The sequence below is a fragment of the Chlorocebus sabaeus genome, chromosome 29 (genome assembly GCF_047675955.1).
Source record: "Chlorocebus sabaeus isolate Y175 chromosome 29, mChlSab1.0.hap1, whole genome shotgun sequence".
NCBI classification, from domain to species: domain Eukaryota; kingdom Metazoa; phylum Chordata; class Mammalia; order Primates; family Cercopithecidae; genus Chlorocebus; species Chlorocebus sabaeus.
Window position 1 is genome coordinate 18,333,565 of NC_132932.1, and position 13,696 is coordinate 18,347,260.

At 45.2% G+C, this 13,696-nt stretch overlaps 1 protein-coding gene across 8 annotated transcripts in view; it reads left to right on the forward strand.

Moving 5' to 3' along the window:
- Positions 1-13,696, forward strand: part of NTRK3 (neurotrophic receptor tyrosine kinase 3) — a 402,674-nt gene that overhangs the window by 221,435 nt on the left and 167,543 nt on the right. For all 8 annotated transcript variants that reach the window (XM_037987726.2, XM_037987720.2, XM_037987721.2 and 5 more), the window contains one exon: positions 7,059-7,247. In XM_037987726.2, coding sequence (XP_037843654.2) covers positions 7,059-7,247 — 189 coding nt within the window. The remainder of the gene's footprint in view (positions 1-7,058; positions 7,248-13,696) is intronic.

Below are 13,696 nucleotides of genomic sequence, written 5' to 3' on the forward strand. Positions count from 1 at the left end.
GTTCAAGTGCTATTTCTGTACGGCACTGGGGAACAAGCATTTCAAACATCTGGGAACCTGAATCCCACCTTGGAATAAACCATTTATGTAAATTGGAGCCATTCCTTGCTCTACACCCTCATTTTTCCCCTGTGGAAGAACAGGGAGGGGAGGAAAAGCCTCTGGACAGACAGTATGGACCATCCTGTGGGGAAAGACACCTGTCAGGGCCATTGAGTTTCTCCAATTATCCAATGGTTCTGTTAAGGTATGGCTAGAAGAATAAAACCCACTGTGGATCTGAAGAAAAAAACAAGGCACCAATTTTAGAAGAGAATAATATGATGTTGAGAGTCTGTGCAAACCTCTGTTCCCTTGAGGGTCTCTCTCTAAAGCTTGCATTTACTAGAAAGACTATGAGAATGTTTCTCTTCTCTTTGATTATTAGTGTTGCGTAACAAAGTAATTGTGTAATTGGGAATGGATTAGTGACAGCAGAGAGGCCGATAACAGGTAGTAGGCGGGCTGTGTGTATATGTGTGTGTGTGTGTGTGTGTTGAGGGCTCAGTAGACATCAAAGCTTGACTCCTCTTGACCTGCCATCTACCTCAGCAGCTACAAGGAAATAGAAGAAAGCTGTCCAGACAGCTGATGTATTTTTCTCCGTATTACTCGTCCCTCCTTCAGTATCTTAACAAATTCTTCACTGTGGTTATTAAGGTGAGAACAATCTTCACTGTGGTTCTTACGGTGAGAACAAATGCTTCCTCCCCTAGAGGGGCTACAGGTGTGTAAGTTTTCCCCTGAGGCAAGTGGTGTGAGGACTGGCCAGAGTTTCATGGAATAACATGTTGGTGTCTCTATCAGTGGTTCTAAACCTGGCACAGCTCCATCACCACAAGGCATGTTCGGAAATGTGTGTGGTGGGGAAAGTGACCTATATTTTTTTTACATTTTAAAATTTTTGTTTTATTAGACTTTATTTTTAGAGTGATTTTAGGTTCACAGCAAAATCAAGTAAAAGGTACAGAGATTTCCCATCTACCCCATGCCCCCATCTGTGCACAACCTCCCTCATGATCAGCATCCTCTGCAGAGTGGTGCGTTTGTTGTGGCTGATGAAGCTGAGACTGGCTTTTCATGCCCAGGTCTAGGGCTGCTACATACCCAGAACAGCCCTGTCCAAGAAAGACTCATCTTGACCCAGTGCCAGCCATAGCCCTATAAGGAGCCCTGCTGGACTCAGACACAAGCAGGCAGGGGCAAGTTGCAGAGGCCTCCTCTTACTTCCTTTGAAGTGATGGGCCTATGTGCTTTTTATTGGGTTTTCTTTTAAGAAATGTAGTTTATGGAAGAGCGAAGGTGAGTAAGAGGGCTTTGGGAATGGGACAAGATTCTGATGGTGCAATGCTCTTTCCTGCTATGGATATAGCTTAAAGGAACATTCAGCAGTGCTTGGAAGAATATATGATGAATTATCTGTAATCTATCTGGGTGAGTCTAATGAGGTGACTCACTCCTGTCCCAATTCTCAAGGGTCAAGAGGAACATCTTTAAAAAGGGTCTTGGGGAACTGCAATAGAAGGCAGCTGCTTATGAGGAGGATAATATACCAGAATTGATCAAGTATCCCTTTGCACAAATTATTTCCCTCACAGTCTGCACTTTCAGGGAGGCAGTGCTGGCGGAGTGTTATGAGCACGGGCTCCAGGGCCAGACTATGAGTTTGAATTCTAGCATCACCACTTCTTTGCTAGGCGTTTGTCCTTGGGCAGGTCATTTCTTTTTGCTGTAATGCCCCCATCTTTAAAATGGGGAAAACAATGGTACCAGTGTCACAGAAGCATTATAAGATTAATTACCTTTAGAGAGCCTGATGTGTAGGAAGTATTCAATAATAAAAATTATTACAATGATCAGGATTTCTCCAACTAACTCCTCAACTCACTATAATTTGACTTTTCCTTAACATTCCATGGAAACTTCTCTCATTAAGGTCACCTCCACATTTTCCAACACAGTGGCTCATTTTCAGGCTTAATCCTATTTGTCCTCAGTGTGTGTGTCTCTTGAACTTCTAGACACTCTCCTCCTTTGAATGCTTTCTTTTTTTTTTTTTTTTTTTTTTTTTTTGAGAGGGAGTCTTGCTCTGTTGCCAGGCTGTAGTGCAGTGGTGCCATCTCAGTTCACTGCAACCTCCATCTCCCAGGTTCAAGCGATTCTCCTGCCTCAGCCTCCTGAGTAGCTGGGATCACAGGCATGCACCAACAAACCCAGCTAATTTTTGTATTTTTAGTAGAGACTGGGTTTCACCATGTTGGCCAGGCTGGTCTCAAAAGCCTGACCTCACATGATCTACCCACCTTGGCCTCCCAAAGTGCTGGGATTACAGGCATAAGCCAATGTGCCTGGCCTCCTCCTTTGAATTCTAAGGCAGTATCCTTTTCTGGTTTCCTTCTACGTCTCTGGCAGTTCTCTTTTTCCTTGCTCTCCTTCCGATGCCTACATTTTAAGTATTGGGGTCCCCAGGGCTCTGATGTTTGGCTTTATTCTTTTATCTCTATCAGGTCTCCCTGGGTGATCTTATTCCTTCCCATGGCTTGGGAGTCTGTGGCAGAACCCTTCCATCTGTGGATCTTACCCCAGCTTTTTCAAATCCTCAGATACTGTAGAGAAGGTAGAGACTGTTTTAGATCCCAGGCTCTTGGAACATTCCGTTGACTACTTGCTATCTATGGACTTTATGTGAGCAGATTCAAAGGAACAGCCTTTCACTAAAGGTTTAAGTCTCGATGTGGTATCTTCTTAAACTTCTCCCTCTTCTGTGTCCTTCCTCCATGTCACTATAACATCCTATAATGCTGAGAACAGAAAGGGGCGGGTTAGAGGCGTAACTTCTGTTGCATGTGGTCTTTGTGTCTTCCTGCATTCCATGGTCTACAATTCTAATAAAGCAAGTAGTCTGTAGTTGCGGTGAAGGCTTGTGAGCTTTGGAGTAAACAAGACAGCCTGGGCATGGATCCTGCCTTTATCACTGTATTCTGTAACCTCTCCCTCCAGACACTTCCTTCCCATAGCGCTGTGGCTTGAGACTGGGGATGATACTAAATCCCCAGCTTCCTCTTTTCCTTGCTTGCCCCTTGTTTTGCTGACATCCCTCTTCCTGATGCATCCTAAGACGGGGAGAAGCAAGGCAATTTTTTACACATTTGCAAACAATTTTATTTTGCTCTTACAGTGGGTTGATTTTTTTTTAGATGTAGATTTCCAGGTTGAAAAGTTGCCCACCCAAATGTTGAAGGAATTGCTCTGTACAATAACAATAGTGGTATTGTTATAGAGAATGATTCCATTGTCTTTCTGTTCACTGTTCCTTTATAAATGTATCCCTCCTGCCTGGAACCTCTTAGCATCTTCTCATTATCCCCAGGGCTCTGGCATTGTGTAATTGTGTGCCTTGATATATATATTGTGTGTGTGTGTGTGCATGTGCACATACATTCATATTTGTGCACTTGTGTTAATTATGCTGGAAACTGGGTAAGTAATATGGGTAAATTTCCATAAGTTTTTTGGTTTTCCATTCATCTCTTCTATTCATATTCATTTTCCCTGTCTCTTTCTCTCTGGGATTTCTTTTAATTAGATGTTGGATCTCTTTATCAAACCTTTGATTTTCTTATCTTTCCTTTTTCATTTACCACCTCTTTCCTCTGTTTAATTTTCTGGAAGATTTCTTGACTTTATCTTCCACTCTTTTTTAACTTTAAAATTTCGATGATCATAATTTCCAAGGACTCTTCACTACCCTCTAATTGTTCATGTTTTAAATATTGCCTTGTTTGTGTAGATGCAGTGTTTTCACTGACGTCTCTGAGGATATTAGTAGTTTTTTTTTAGAAAGTCTTCTTCTGCTTCCTGCATTGCCTCTGTTTCCTGCAGGTCACTGATTGTCTCCTCGTCTTGTGCTCTCCCATGCCAGAGCTTTGCTGAAGTGCCTGGTGATCCTGAACTGTTTCTTCATATTTAGGAATTGACCCCTAGAAAGCTAGTGTGATTCTGCCTTGTGTGCATGGGTGGGGCCTGCCAACTGGCAGGCTTCACTGTGGCATGATCACAGAATGAACTTGACTTTCCACTGGGAGATCCCCAAATGTCCATACTGAGAAGTATTTTTTGAAAGAATTCATCCAGAGATGCATTCTCTAATCTCCTGCAGGGTGCTGGTATGAAATGAGATTGGGGTGATGGGGAGGCAGGGTTGCAGGAAGAAGGGGCTCAGCTTCATGCCTCATCCCAGCCCTCCCCTGAGCCTTCTGGGTTCAATGTCTCTGGGTAAACCACTAGAGTCCTGTGGGAGGGGAGCAAGGTGATGGTGGGGGCACCTTGTTCCTGCCTGGAGCCTCACTCCACCTCAGCCTTCCTGGCTGTCTTATCCTTTCACGTAGTGATCCTTTCCAGCAGAACCGGCTGCCTGCAAATAATCCCCCTGCAGTCCTGTTGGTCATCTCTTCTTCCACTCTTTCCTCTTCTCTTGCCTCTTTCGTCTTTTGACTTTTTAAATTCCAAAATATCATTGAACTATCTTATTTTCTCTTATCACCTCTCTTCCTCTTTCTCTTTGGGCACACACACATATATATGTATTTTATTATACTTTAAGTTCTAGGGTACATGTGCACAACATGCAGATTTGTTACATATGTATACATGTGCCATGTTGATGTGTTGCACCCATTAACTCGTCATTTACTTTAGGTATATCTCCTAATGCTATCCCTCCCCGCTACCTCCCTACAATAGGACCCAGTGTGTGATGATCCCCTTCCTGTGTCCAAGTGATCTCATTGTTCAATTCCCATCTATGAGTGAGAACATGCAGTATTTGGTTTTCTGTTCTTGCGACAGTCTGCTGAGAATGATGGTTTCCAGCTGCATCCATGTCCCTACAAAGGACACGAACTCATCCTTTTTTATGTCCGCATAGTATTCCATGGTGTATATGTGCCACATTTTCTTAATCCAGTCTGTCACTGATGGACATTTGGGTTGATTATAAGTCTTTGCTCTTGTGAATAGTAGGCACATATCTTTTTTGATTTTTTTTTTTTTTGTATTTTAGTAGAGGGAATGTTTAGTATATGTTTGAGGAAGGAAAGGTGATAAAAACCAGGGCTTAGTTTTCCCTGTTTAACTGGAATTTGCTGTAAAGTTTTTCAAAAAGTTTACAAGGTATTTTCAGGAACTGTCTTCTTTTTTGCAAGGCAAGTGATTATTGCAAGTTTTTGGGCAACCACTTGCAGCTACTTTTCCACACGGTCTCCAAACACAGTCAGACGTTTGTCATGGATTGGAATAAGCCTGTCTGTGCTGATGGAGTGGAATTCAGGGGCCTCTGTTTGCATTTACCAGTCTCCCATTTAGTTCTGCCTCATTGGTGCTTCACCTCACTATTTGATGGGAAATATTCTCTCCATAAACTTCAGTAAGATGTAATGGATTTCTGCAGTGGAAATATTGTTCAAGCTGCAAAACTGAATCACAGCAGGCACTTTGTCTGGGGACTGTGTGTCTAGCAAAGCAGCCATTTAAAATGCCAGTTATATGAAGCCACGAACAGTCACAGCTAATTCACTTTACAGGAGTTTTATTTTTATGTATGGGAGAACCACGGCACCAAACAGAATAATTTTCTACCAAGACTGCAGCATTAACTATCTTTGCCATCTCAGGCTTTTTGAGTAACTGTATGTCCTTACTGGATTTCTTCTTTGGGTTAGAAAGAAGTGGGAGTGAAGCTGGGGTTGGTAAAGACACAAATGATGTTCTTTGAAGCCGTTGGCTCAATGTGGTTATTCAAGAGTGGGACAGCTGACCCAGCTGCCGGTATGGAGATCATGATGCAGCTTCATTACTGTCATTTTTAAAACTTGGCTCAGGTTAGGCCCAGGCCCACAATGGGCTTATCTCCCTGTGAACAAGGGAGGGTTGATGGCTGAGTGCAGTAAAAGCTACAGGACACTCCCCTGGGAATCTGGTGGCCAGCTGGAGAGGCTCTGGGTCTTTGAGCCACTCATCAGAGATTCTTGATCCTGATTGTAGATGGGACTCACCTGGGGCGCTCTCACAATCTGATGTCCAGCTCGCACTCCCAGACCAATGGAATCAGAACCCTTGGGGATGAAATCCAGCATCAGCCATTGTTAAAGCTCCCTAGAAGAGGAAGAGCAGGGTGTACACTACTGCTAGGTCATTTTAAAAATCCTATTGTTGCTACATAAGAAAACAGATGTATTTAAAACTCTTATTTTGAACTAATTTGTACTTGGGAGAAAGTGAAAGTAATTTATGCCAGGGTCATTTAAATTTACTTTGATTTTGCAGCTGTTTCCATGGTTTGATGGGTGAGTAATTATCAAGAAAGAGAATTTAGGGTGGTTCTCTGAATTCAGAATGCAGAGCATTTGAGGAATACTACTCCAGTGGATTTTGCTAATAAAGAAAATGTGGGCTGGGTGTGGTGACTCACACCTGTAATCCTAGCACTTTGGGAGGCTGAGGTGGGTGGATCACTTGAGGTCATTAGTTTGAGACTAGCCTGGACAACATGGTAAAATCCTGTCTCTACTAAAAATACAAAAATTAGCCAGGCATGGTGGCAGGCACCTGTAATCCCAGCTACTTGAGAGGATGAGGCACGAGAATCGCTTGAGTCCAGGAGGCAGAGGTTGCAGTGAGCCGAGACTGCACCACTGCCTTCCAGCCTGGGTGATGAAGTGAGACTCTATCTCATTAAAAAGAAAAAAAGAAAGGCAACCTATAGAATGGAAAAAAAATTATAAGCCACGTATATCTGATAAGGGGTTAATATCTAAAATATACCAGAAACCCAAACTCAACTGAATATCTCTCTCTCTCTCTCTCTCTATATATATATATATATATAACACACCCACCAAAAAAAAAAAAAAAAAGAAAATGTTTGTGATGGGAACAGTAGTTGGGGTGGTCTCTGGATGGGGCTGGGAACTGGCCGGATGTGACGTCACCAGGTCCTGCATCTCTCTTGGTGTGTGCAGGTCCCGTGGCTGTCATCAGTGGCGAGGAGGACTCAGCCAGCCCACTGCACCACATCAACCACGGCATCACCACACCCTCGTCACTGGATGCCGGGCCCGACACTGTGGTCATTGGCATGACCCGCATCCCTGTCATTGAGAACCCCCAGTACTTCCGTCAGGGACACAACTGCCACAAGCCGGACACGTGTAAGTACTGGGATGGAATGCTCTCCCTCCTGGGGAAGGGAGGGTGGTTGGTGATAGACCAAGTACCTGGGGTTCTGGAACCTTCTAGGGTGACCTACTACCTGCCAACCTCCCACTTTCTAAGAGACCCTCCCTGTTTGTCTCAAAAACTTGAAGAATAGCCTGAGCCAGGAGTCCCCGGGACCAGAGTCCTCTGGGAAGGGGGTGGACTGTGGGTCTGAATCTGCTTCCCTCTTTTCTTCACCTGGGCTCAGCAGGACCCTTGGTGCTGAGAGGTGCTCCCAATAAGGCAGGAGACACAGTGAGGCTGTTCTTCTCTCTAGACCTGGCCTATGTAACTAGGAAACATAACCTGACTCTGTTTAGACAGCAGCCCCTGAGCTTAGCAGAACCTCCACCCAAGCCTCCATGAGGGGAAAGGGAATAAAGGGCGGTGAGTACCTTTGAATGGAAACATCTCTCTAGCTGCCCCTCCAGTGCCCCGAGGTGTGCACTTTCTGAGAATCAGATCACGGCCCCAGTGCTAGGAACTCTCACCTCCCCACTGCAGAGGTCTCACTCAGACCAGAGGGCTCAGGGCACCTGTTTCCCTCTCATCTCCCAACCCCTCTCCTTGTCCTTCTGCTGAGCCCTGCTAGACCCCCTCTCAGCTCCTGGAGCCTCAGTGACTTGGCTGTCCATCCAGCAGGGTTCCTCCTGCTGTGTGCCCAGGTTCAATCTGGGCCCAGCGACACCCAAGCACACCCCCGCTCCTCCTACTGTTCCAGCCCCCAGGAAATTATCCATTGCATCAGGAGAGAGCACAGCAGCTCCTGGAGAACAGGGACACCCGTGCCTGCCTGAGAGCTGGAAGGACAGAAGTGATCAGCTAGGTTGAGGCCTCACCTTACAGACAGAAATACTGAGGCTCTGGGTGGCTGCCCCAGGCTTCCAGCCAGTGGGTTCTCTTCATGTCTCAGTGGGTCGCAGAGTGGGCCTAGGAAGAGGCACTTTCTGGTCTTGCTCAGCCCCTAGGCGGAGGTCTCTGTGCTTGGGGCACAGTCTTTGTAGCTCACAGAACTCTTGCTGCTCCTGCTGGTTCATCCTGTAGCAAAGTGGGCATTGGGCTACCGCCATCAGCCTTTGCTTCATTTCCCTGGCTCTGAGTTTTAGGAGAGCATTGTCACAGTGGGAGGGACTGGGCTTGTGTCAGCATAAGGTCATCATTTGCCTCCCAACCTTGAGTGTTCTCCAGAATCTGTCTCTGTGTATCAGATGCTCCCTGTCAGTATCAGAAAAAGGACACCTGGGTTCTGGACCAGGACTGGGCAAGGAAGAGAGATACCTGTTTTTCAGATAAACCATGGGAAGCACAGAGCAAAGATTAGTTCACCTTTGGCTAAATTTCCTGTCTCAGATCAGGCTCACCACTGGACTGGCCTGGGTGGGGCTGGGAGGAAGGACCTTCTATGGTGATAGCTGGGTCCAAGCTCAGTCTAGGGTTGATACTGAGTTTTCTAGGGTGCTGTTGGTATTTGAGAAGAGACCTAGACATTGCTATGTTCAATATACAGTCAGTTCTCATTATCTGTAGCAATTGTGTTCTGTGAAGCTGCTGTGAACACTGAATTAGTGAACATTGAACCATTGCTCCTAGGGAAGACTTGAGGTTAGGTTCCTGTGAGCCTTGGGTCACATTTTATCAACCAGCCAATACATAACCTTGTCATATGTTTCAGTTTAAAGACACTTCATTTAATACATATTGTTGATTCATTAACATTGAACTCATGGCCATGGCCACCGTCACTCTTCCTGAGCAAAGCTTATCTAACACATGTATTTTTTCCGTGAGGCACATCACAGCTGTCCTGTGCTAAGGAACACTAGCCAATACTTCAGAACGATGCTTAGGGGCCGTACTAAACTGCACAGTCACCAGCAACAAGCACAAAAGTGTAAAAAAGGATAGTTGTTTACAGTATGAGAGCTGAAACAAGAATTTTAAAACACTGTTGTACGTGATAAATATGACAGATGACAGGTTTTTTTTTCCAATTAAAATAAATGTTTTTTTTTTAAAAGACAAAGGACGAAGGCAGATGTCTCCTTGTTGAGCCTCAGCTGGAAACGTGCCCCTAGGGTTACATTTTGTCACTCTACACATGTCCCTAAAGGACCATGAAAGTGCCTTGAGTCTTGGTTTTGGTGTTGCCAAATACAAAAATTGGTGAATAATGAATTCCCAAATACAGAATCTGTGAATAATGAGGTGAATTATTTAGAAAGTAGGTGAATTCCCAAATACAGAATCTGTGAATAATGAGGATCCCTCTGTCCTCTTTAGTGGAAGCTCTGGATTTCTGGTGCAGAATATGATCTTGTGATCATATCTGCTCACAGAAGCTCCTGATACCAGGTTATCGGTACGATTGCCAGATGGGATGACTCTCTGGTGTGTTGGAGGCAAGTTTCCTCTGGGCCATCAGAATAAGTGTCCCCATGGAAGACTGGGAGCCATGGAGAGAGCTATGGGGCCTGGTGAGCATCCTTTGGTGTCAAAACAAAGCATACCCAAGGACTCATCACACTAGGCAAACCATGTGGAGGAAATCTTCCTGCTAGAGCCCTCTAGATTTGTGACTCAAAGTGGCTATTCTAAGGATCCAGACAGTTCTTCAGTGTAAACAAGAAAAGGTTGGTGAAAATGGAAAGACAGCAGGTTTATTGATGAGACTTGAAGGAGCAAGGGAAACAAACAATGGCTTATCAGAGGAAAATCATGAGATGACTCCAGATCATCAGAACCCCCTGATGCTGGGGAAAGTAGCCTTTTTAGAGAAGTGGGACATTTTGTTCTATTAATAGACAGCGAATGGCTCTTAATTGTTTTAGAAAACATGAGTGGCATGACAGACCATGAGCAGGAGCATTGTGGCTGCATTTGTCTAATCCTCCCTCTGCTAATCCCTTGGTGACTCACACAGACAGTGTGAAGGGGGGCCCAGGCCAGTCCTCAGTGGAGATTTACTGGCTGAGCCAGCAGCAGGTCTCTGATTAACCACGACTTCATCAGTTGAGGGAACAGACTCCAAGACACATCCCTGTGTGCGATGAGACACTATCATAAATAATTAAAGCCGCATGCATCTTGGCATATAAATAAGTGGAGAGCATTTATGGTGCGGCAGACAAGGCAAGGGTCACTCCTTTGGGGGGATGGCAAGAACCAGGAAGATTAAGAAAATAAAAATGCTCACATTGTGAATCCCCCAGGGGATCTCCTCATTCTGATTCCCCTCTTTGTCCCATTTAAAAATGTGTAATGTGGGGTGGAATTGCATGAACATAATGCTACCTGACTTCAGGCCTCATTTCCCTGTCCCCCTAGTGATGGATTAAGCCCAAATGTGCTTTTCTTTCTGTACTCATGTGTTTATCGTAAATGGTGGGATATTTCTGATGGAAATGATTAGGATGCTGGTCCTTTCCTTGCTTCTCACTTTCTATCTGCTTTCAATCTGGTCCATAGCATTTTTCCTAGCATGTCAGGCTGCAAGGATATTTAGAGATCACCTGGTACAATCCCTTATCAGATGCTTGTATCCCCACACCTGTGTTCCCAACAAGGGCTCTGCGTTTGACATTGTCTTTATTCTGCATTTATTTAGCCTTTCCAGGGATTCCGAAAGAGCTGAATAAAGATGCTCCTAGTTGGCAATGTATACTGAACCCAAAACCTAATAAAGCCCCCCTCATTATTTATGTATAGCCCTCTGGTTCTTGAGAGCATCAGGAAATGGATACAGCCCTCCTGGTCACATAGCTGAGGACCCTAGACTTTGGGCCAGGTCCGACAGAATGAGATGTCAAGGGACCACTCCAGGTAGGTCACTTGGGAGAAGCTAAAAGTTATTTGTAGCAACACTGGACCCTCAGTTACCTTTGTCACCCGTGTGGCAGCTCTGGACTGCAGTAAGCTGTTCATGGGTGAGGGTTGAACCGCTTGCTGCTGTCTCAGGAGTCACACATTGGCCCTTTCCCACAGGCCAGTTGAAAGGCTTCTCGGCTTTCTTTAAGGCCCTGGAGTTCTCTGTTCATCCTTTTCTCTCCAAACCCATACTCTTGGTTGAGAAAGCGGAGACCATCTGGGGAGAGGTAACTAGTTTCCTTCTTCTGCCTCCACGCCGTCCTTCTGTCCTCGGGTGTTGGTGTCAGCCTTTGCTCCCATGTTGTCCCGTCTCAGAGGAAGCAGCATCTCCACCTTCCCAGAGTCAGCCCCTCCAAGCCTTCCCAGTCTGGGCCTGCAAAGAGGACCTGTCTCCATCCTGGTCGGCCTGCCCTTTCCTCTCTTCTCCCTCTTGAGGTAGTCTCTGTCTGCTCCTCTGTCCACCACCACACCTCTTGCAGGTCTCTGTCCTGAGGTCTATCTGTTTCTTTTTCCCTAGGAGCCCCTCCGCGCTCCATCTGTGATCACTTTGCAAAACCTGACCATGTTCCTTTGAACCTCCTTTCCCCCTGAGCATCCGAGTCACTTTCCACTGTGCTGATTTTTCTCCTTTCATCTATTTAATCCATGTTTATTGAGGGTTTGTGTCAGCCTTTCTTTTAGGCTCTGGAAATAATGGGGAACAAGGGACACATGCTCTCCAGCCTCAGGGGCTCACTGCCAACCATAGCTGATTCCCGAGACGTGGGATGGTGCCCCCTGCTGCAGGACCACTCAGAGCACCTGTGCCCTCCCTCCCTCTCCTCCTGTCTTTCTCTCTCAACTTTCTGCTGATGACTTACCAGCCTTTATTCCTTCTTTCCAGATCATCCGTCCCACACCTCCAGCCGCTACCTTGAAATGCCCATTTTCCCTCCCGACCCTGACTCCCTCTCCTTTCCTTCCACACTCTGTTTATCTTTTAACACCTCTTTCATTTCCAGCTTCTTGTGAATTCTTCCTAGCCCCATGCTATCCCAATGGAACCTTTCTTTCCTTCCTTCTAACCCATAGCTTAGTCAGTGCCATGCCCCAGTCTTGAATGTCATTGAGCCAAATCATACATAGGTCAGCCTGTCATTTCTCAGATATACATGTCCTGTTTCCCAAACCTGACTTTGAGTTTATTCCTAGTGTCACAATTCTTTATTTTCTACAGAAACCACAGCATGGAACTAGGGTCAAAGAAGGTGCTAACTAAGATGTGTCAGAGGACTCCATGCCCAGGCTCTCCAGAAACTCACAGAGAGGGGCCGGGTGTGGTGGCTTGCACCTGTAATCCCAGCACTTTGGGAGGCCTAGGTGGGTGGATCACAAGTTCAGGAGATCAAGACCATTCTGGCTAATACGGTGAAACCCTGTCTTGACTAAAAATACAAAATATTAGCTGGGCGAGGTGGCGGGCACCTGTAGTCCCAGCTACTTGGGAGGTTGAGACAGGAGAATGGCCTGAACCCAGGAGGCAGAGCTTGCAGTGAGCTGAGATTGTGCCACTGCACTCCAGCCTGGGCGACAGAGAGAGACTGTCTCAAAAGAAAAAAAAAAAAAAGAAAGAAAGAAAGAAAAAGGAAAAGAAAAAGAAAGAAAGAAAGAAAGAAAGAAAGAAAGAAAGAAAGAAAGAAAGAAAGAAAAAAAGAAACTCAGAGAGAGGAAAAGGAAAGCTTATTGATTTGTATCAACAGCCTCTTTAGAGCAAGCACTGGGCTGGTGTTTTATGTTTTTTATCTTATGCGATCTTTAACCAGCTCTCTGAGGGGGAGCTGCTACTCCCATTTTATAAAGAAACTGAGACTCAGAGAGCTTAAGTGACTTGTTCCAGATCATACAAGAGAGAGCCTGAGATTTAAACTCAGACCTGTTAACTCCTGCATCCATCCCTCCCCTGTCAAATCTTGTTGCCTAGACCTCTAGTGATTGACATATACTCAGCATGGCTGGAGGTCAGGGAAGCAACCTGTTAAGGACAGTTCTTTTGTTTTATAGAGGCTCACTCTTCTGTTTCTAGGATAAGGACAGTCCTGTATAGGGTGTTCAGGGTTGGCTGAAGTCCTCTGTAGTCATGAGGCTGGGCCAACCTTGGTCTGGCTGTTGGCACTTATTACCCCTCTCTGAATTCTCCATAGAATCAAGTTCTTGAGGGGCCATGACTACCTTCAGATCAGGTGATACCTGGCCCTGGGGTTAATTTTTATTTATTTTAAAGAACAGTTTTAGAATAGGTTTAGATTTACAGAACAATTTCAGAAAGTACAGAGAGCACCCATATATTCCCTTTCACTCCCCACCGTCACCACAGTTTTCTCTATTATTAACATTTTGCATAATTATGGTATATGAGTTGCAATTGGTGAACCACTATTGATACATTTTTGTTAACTAAAGGCCACCATTTAAGAAGGGTTCACTGCTTGTGTTGGACAGTTCTGTGGGTTTTGACAAAAGAATAGTGTCATGTATCCACCATGACAGTATCGGACAGAAT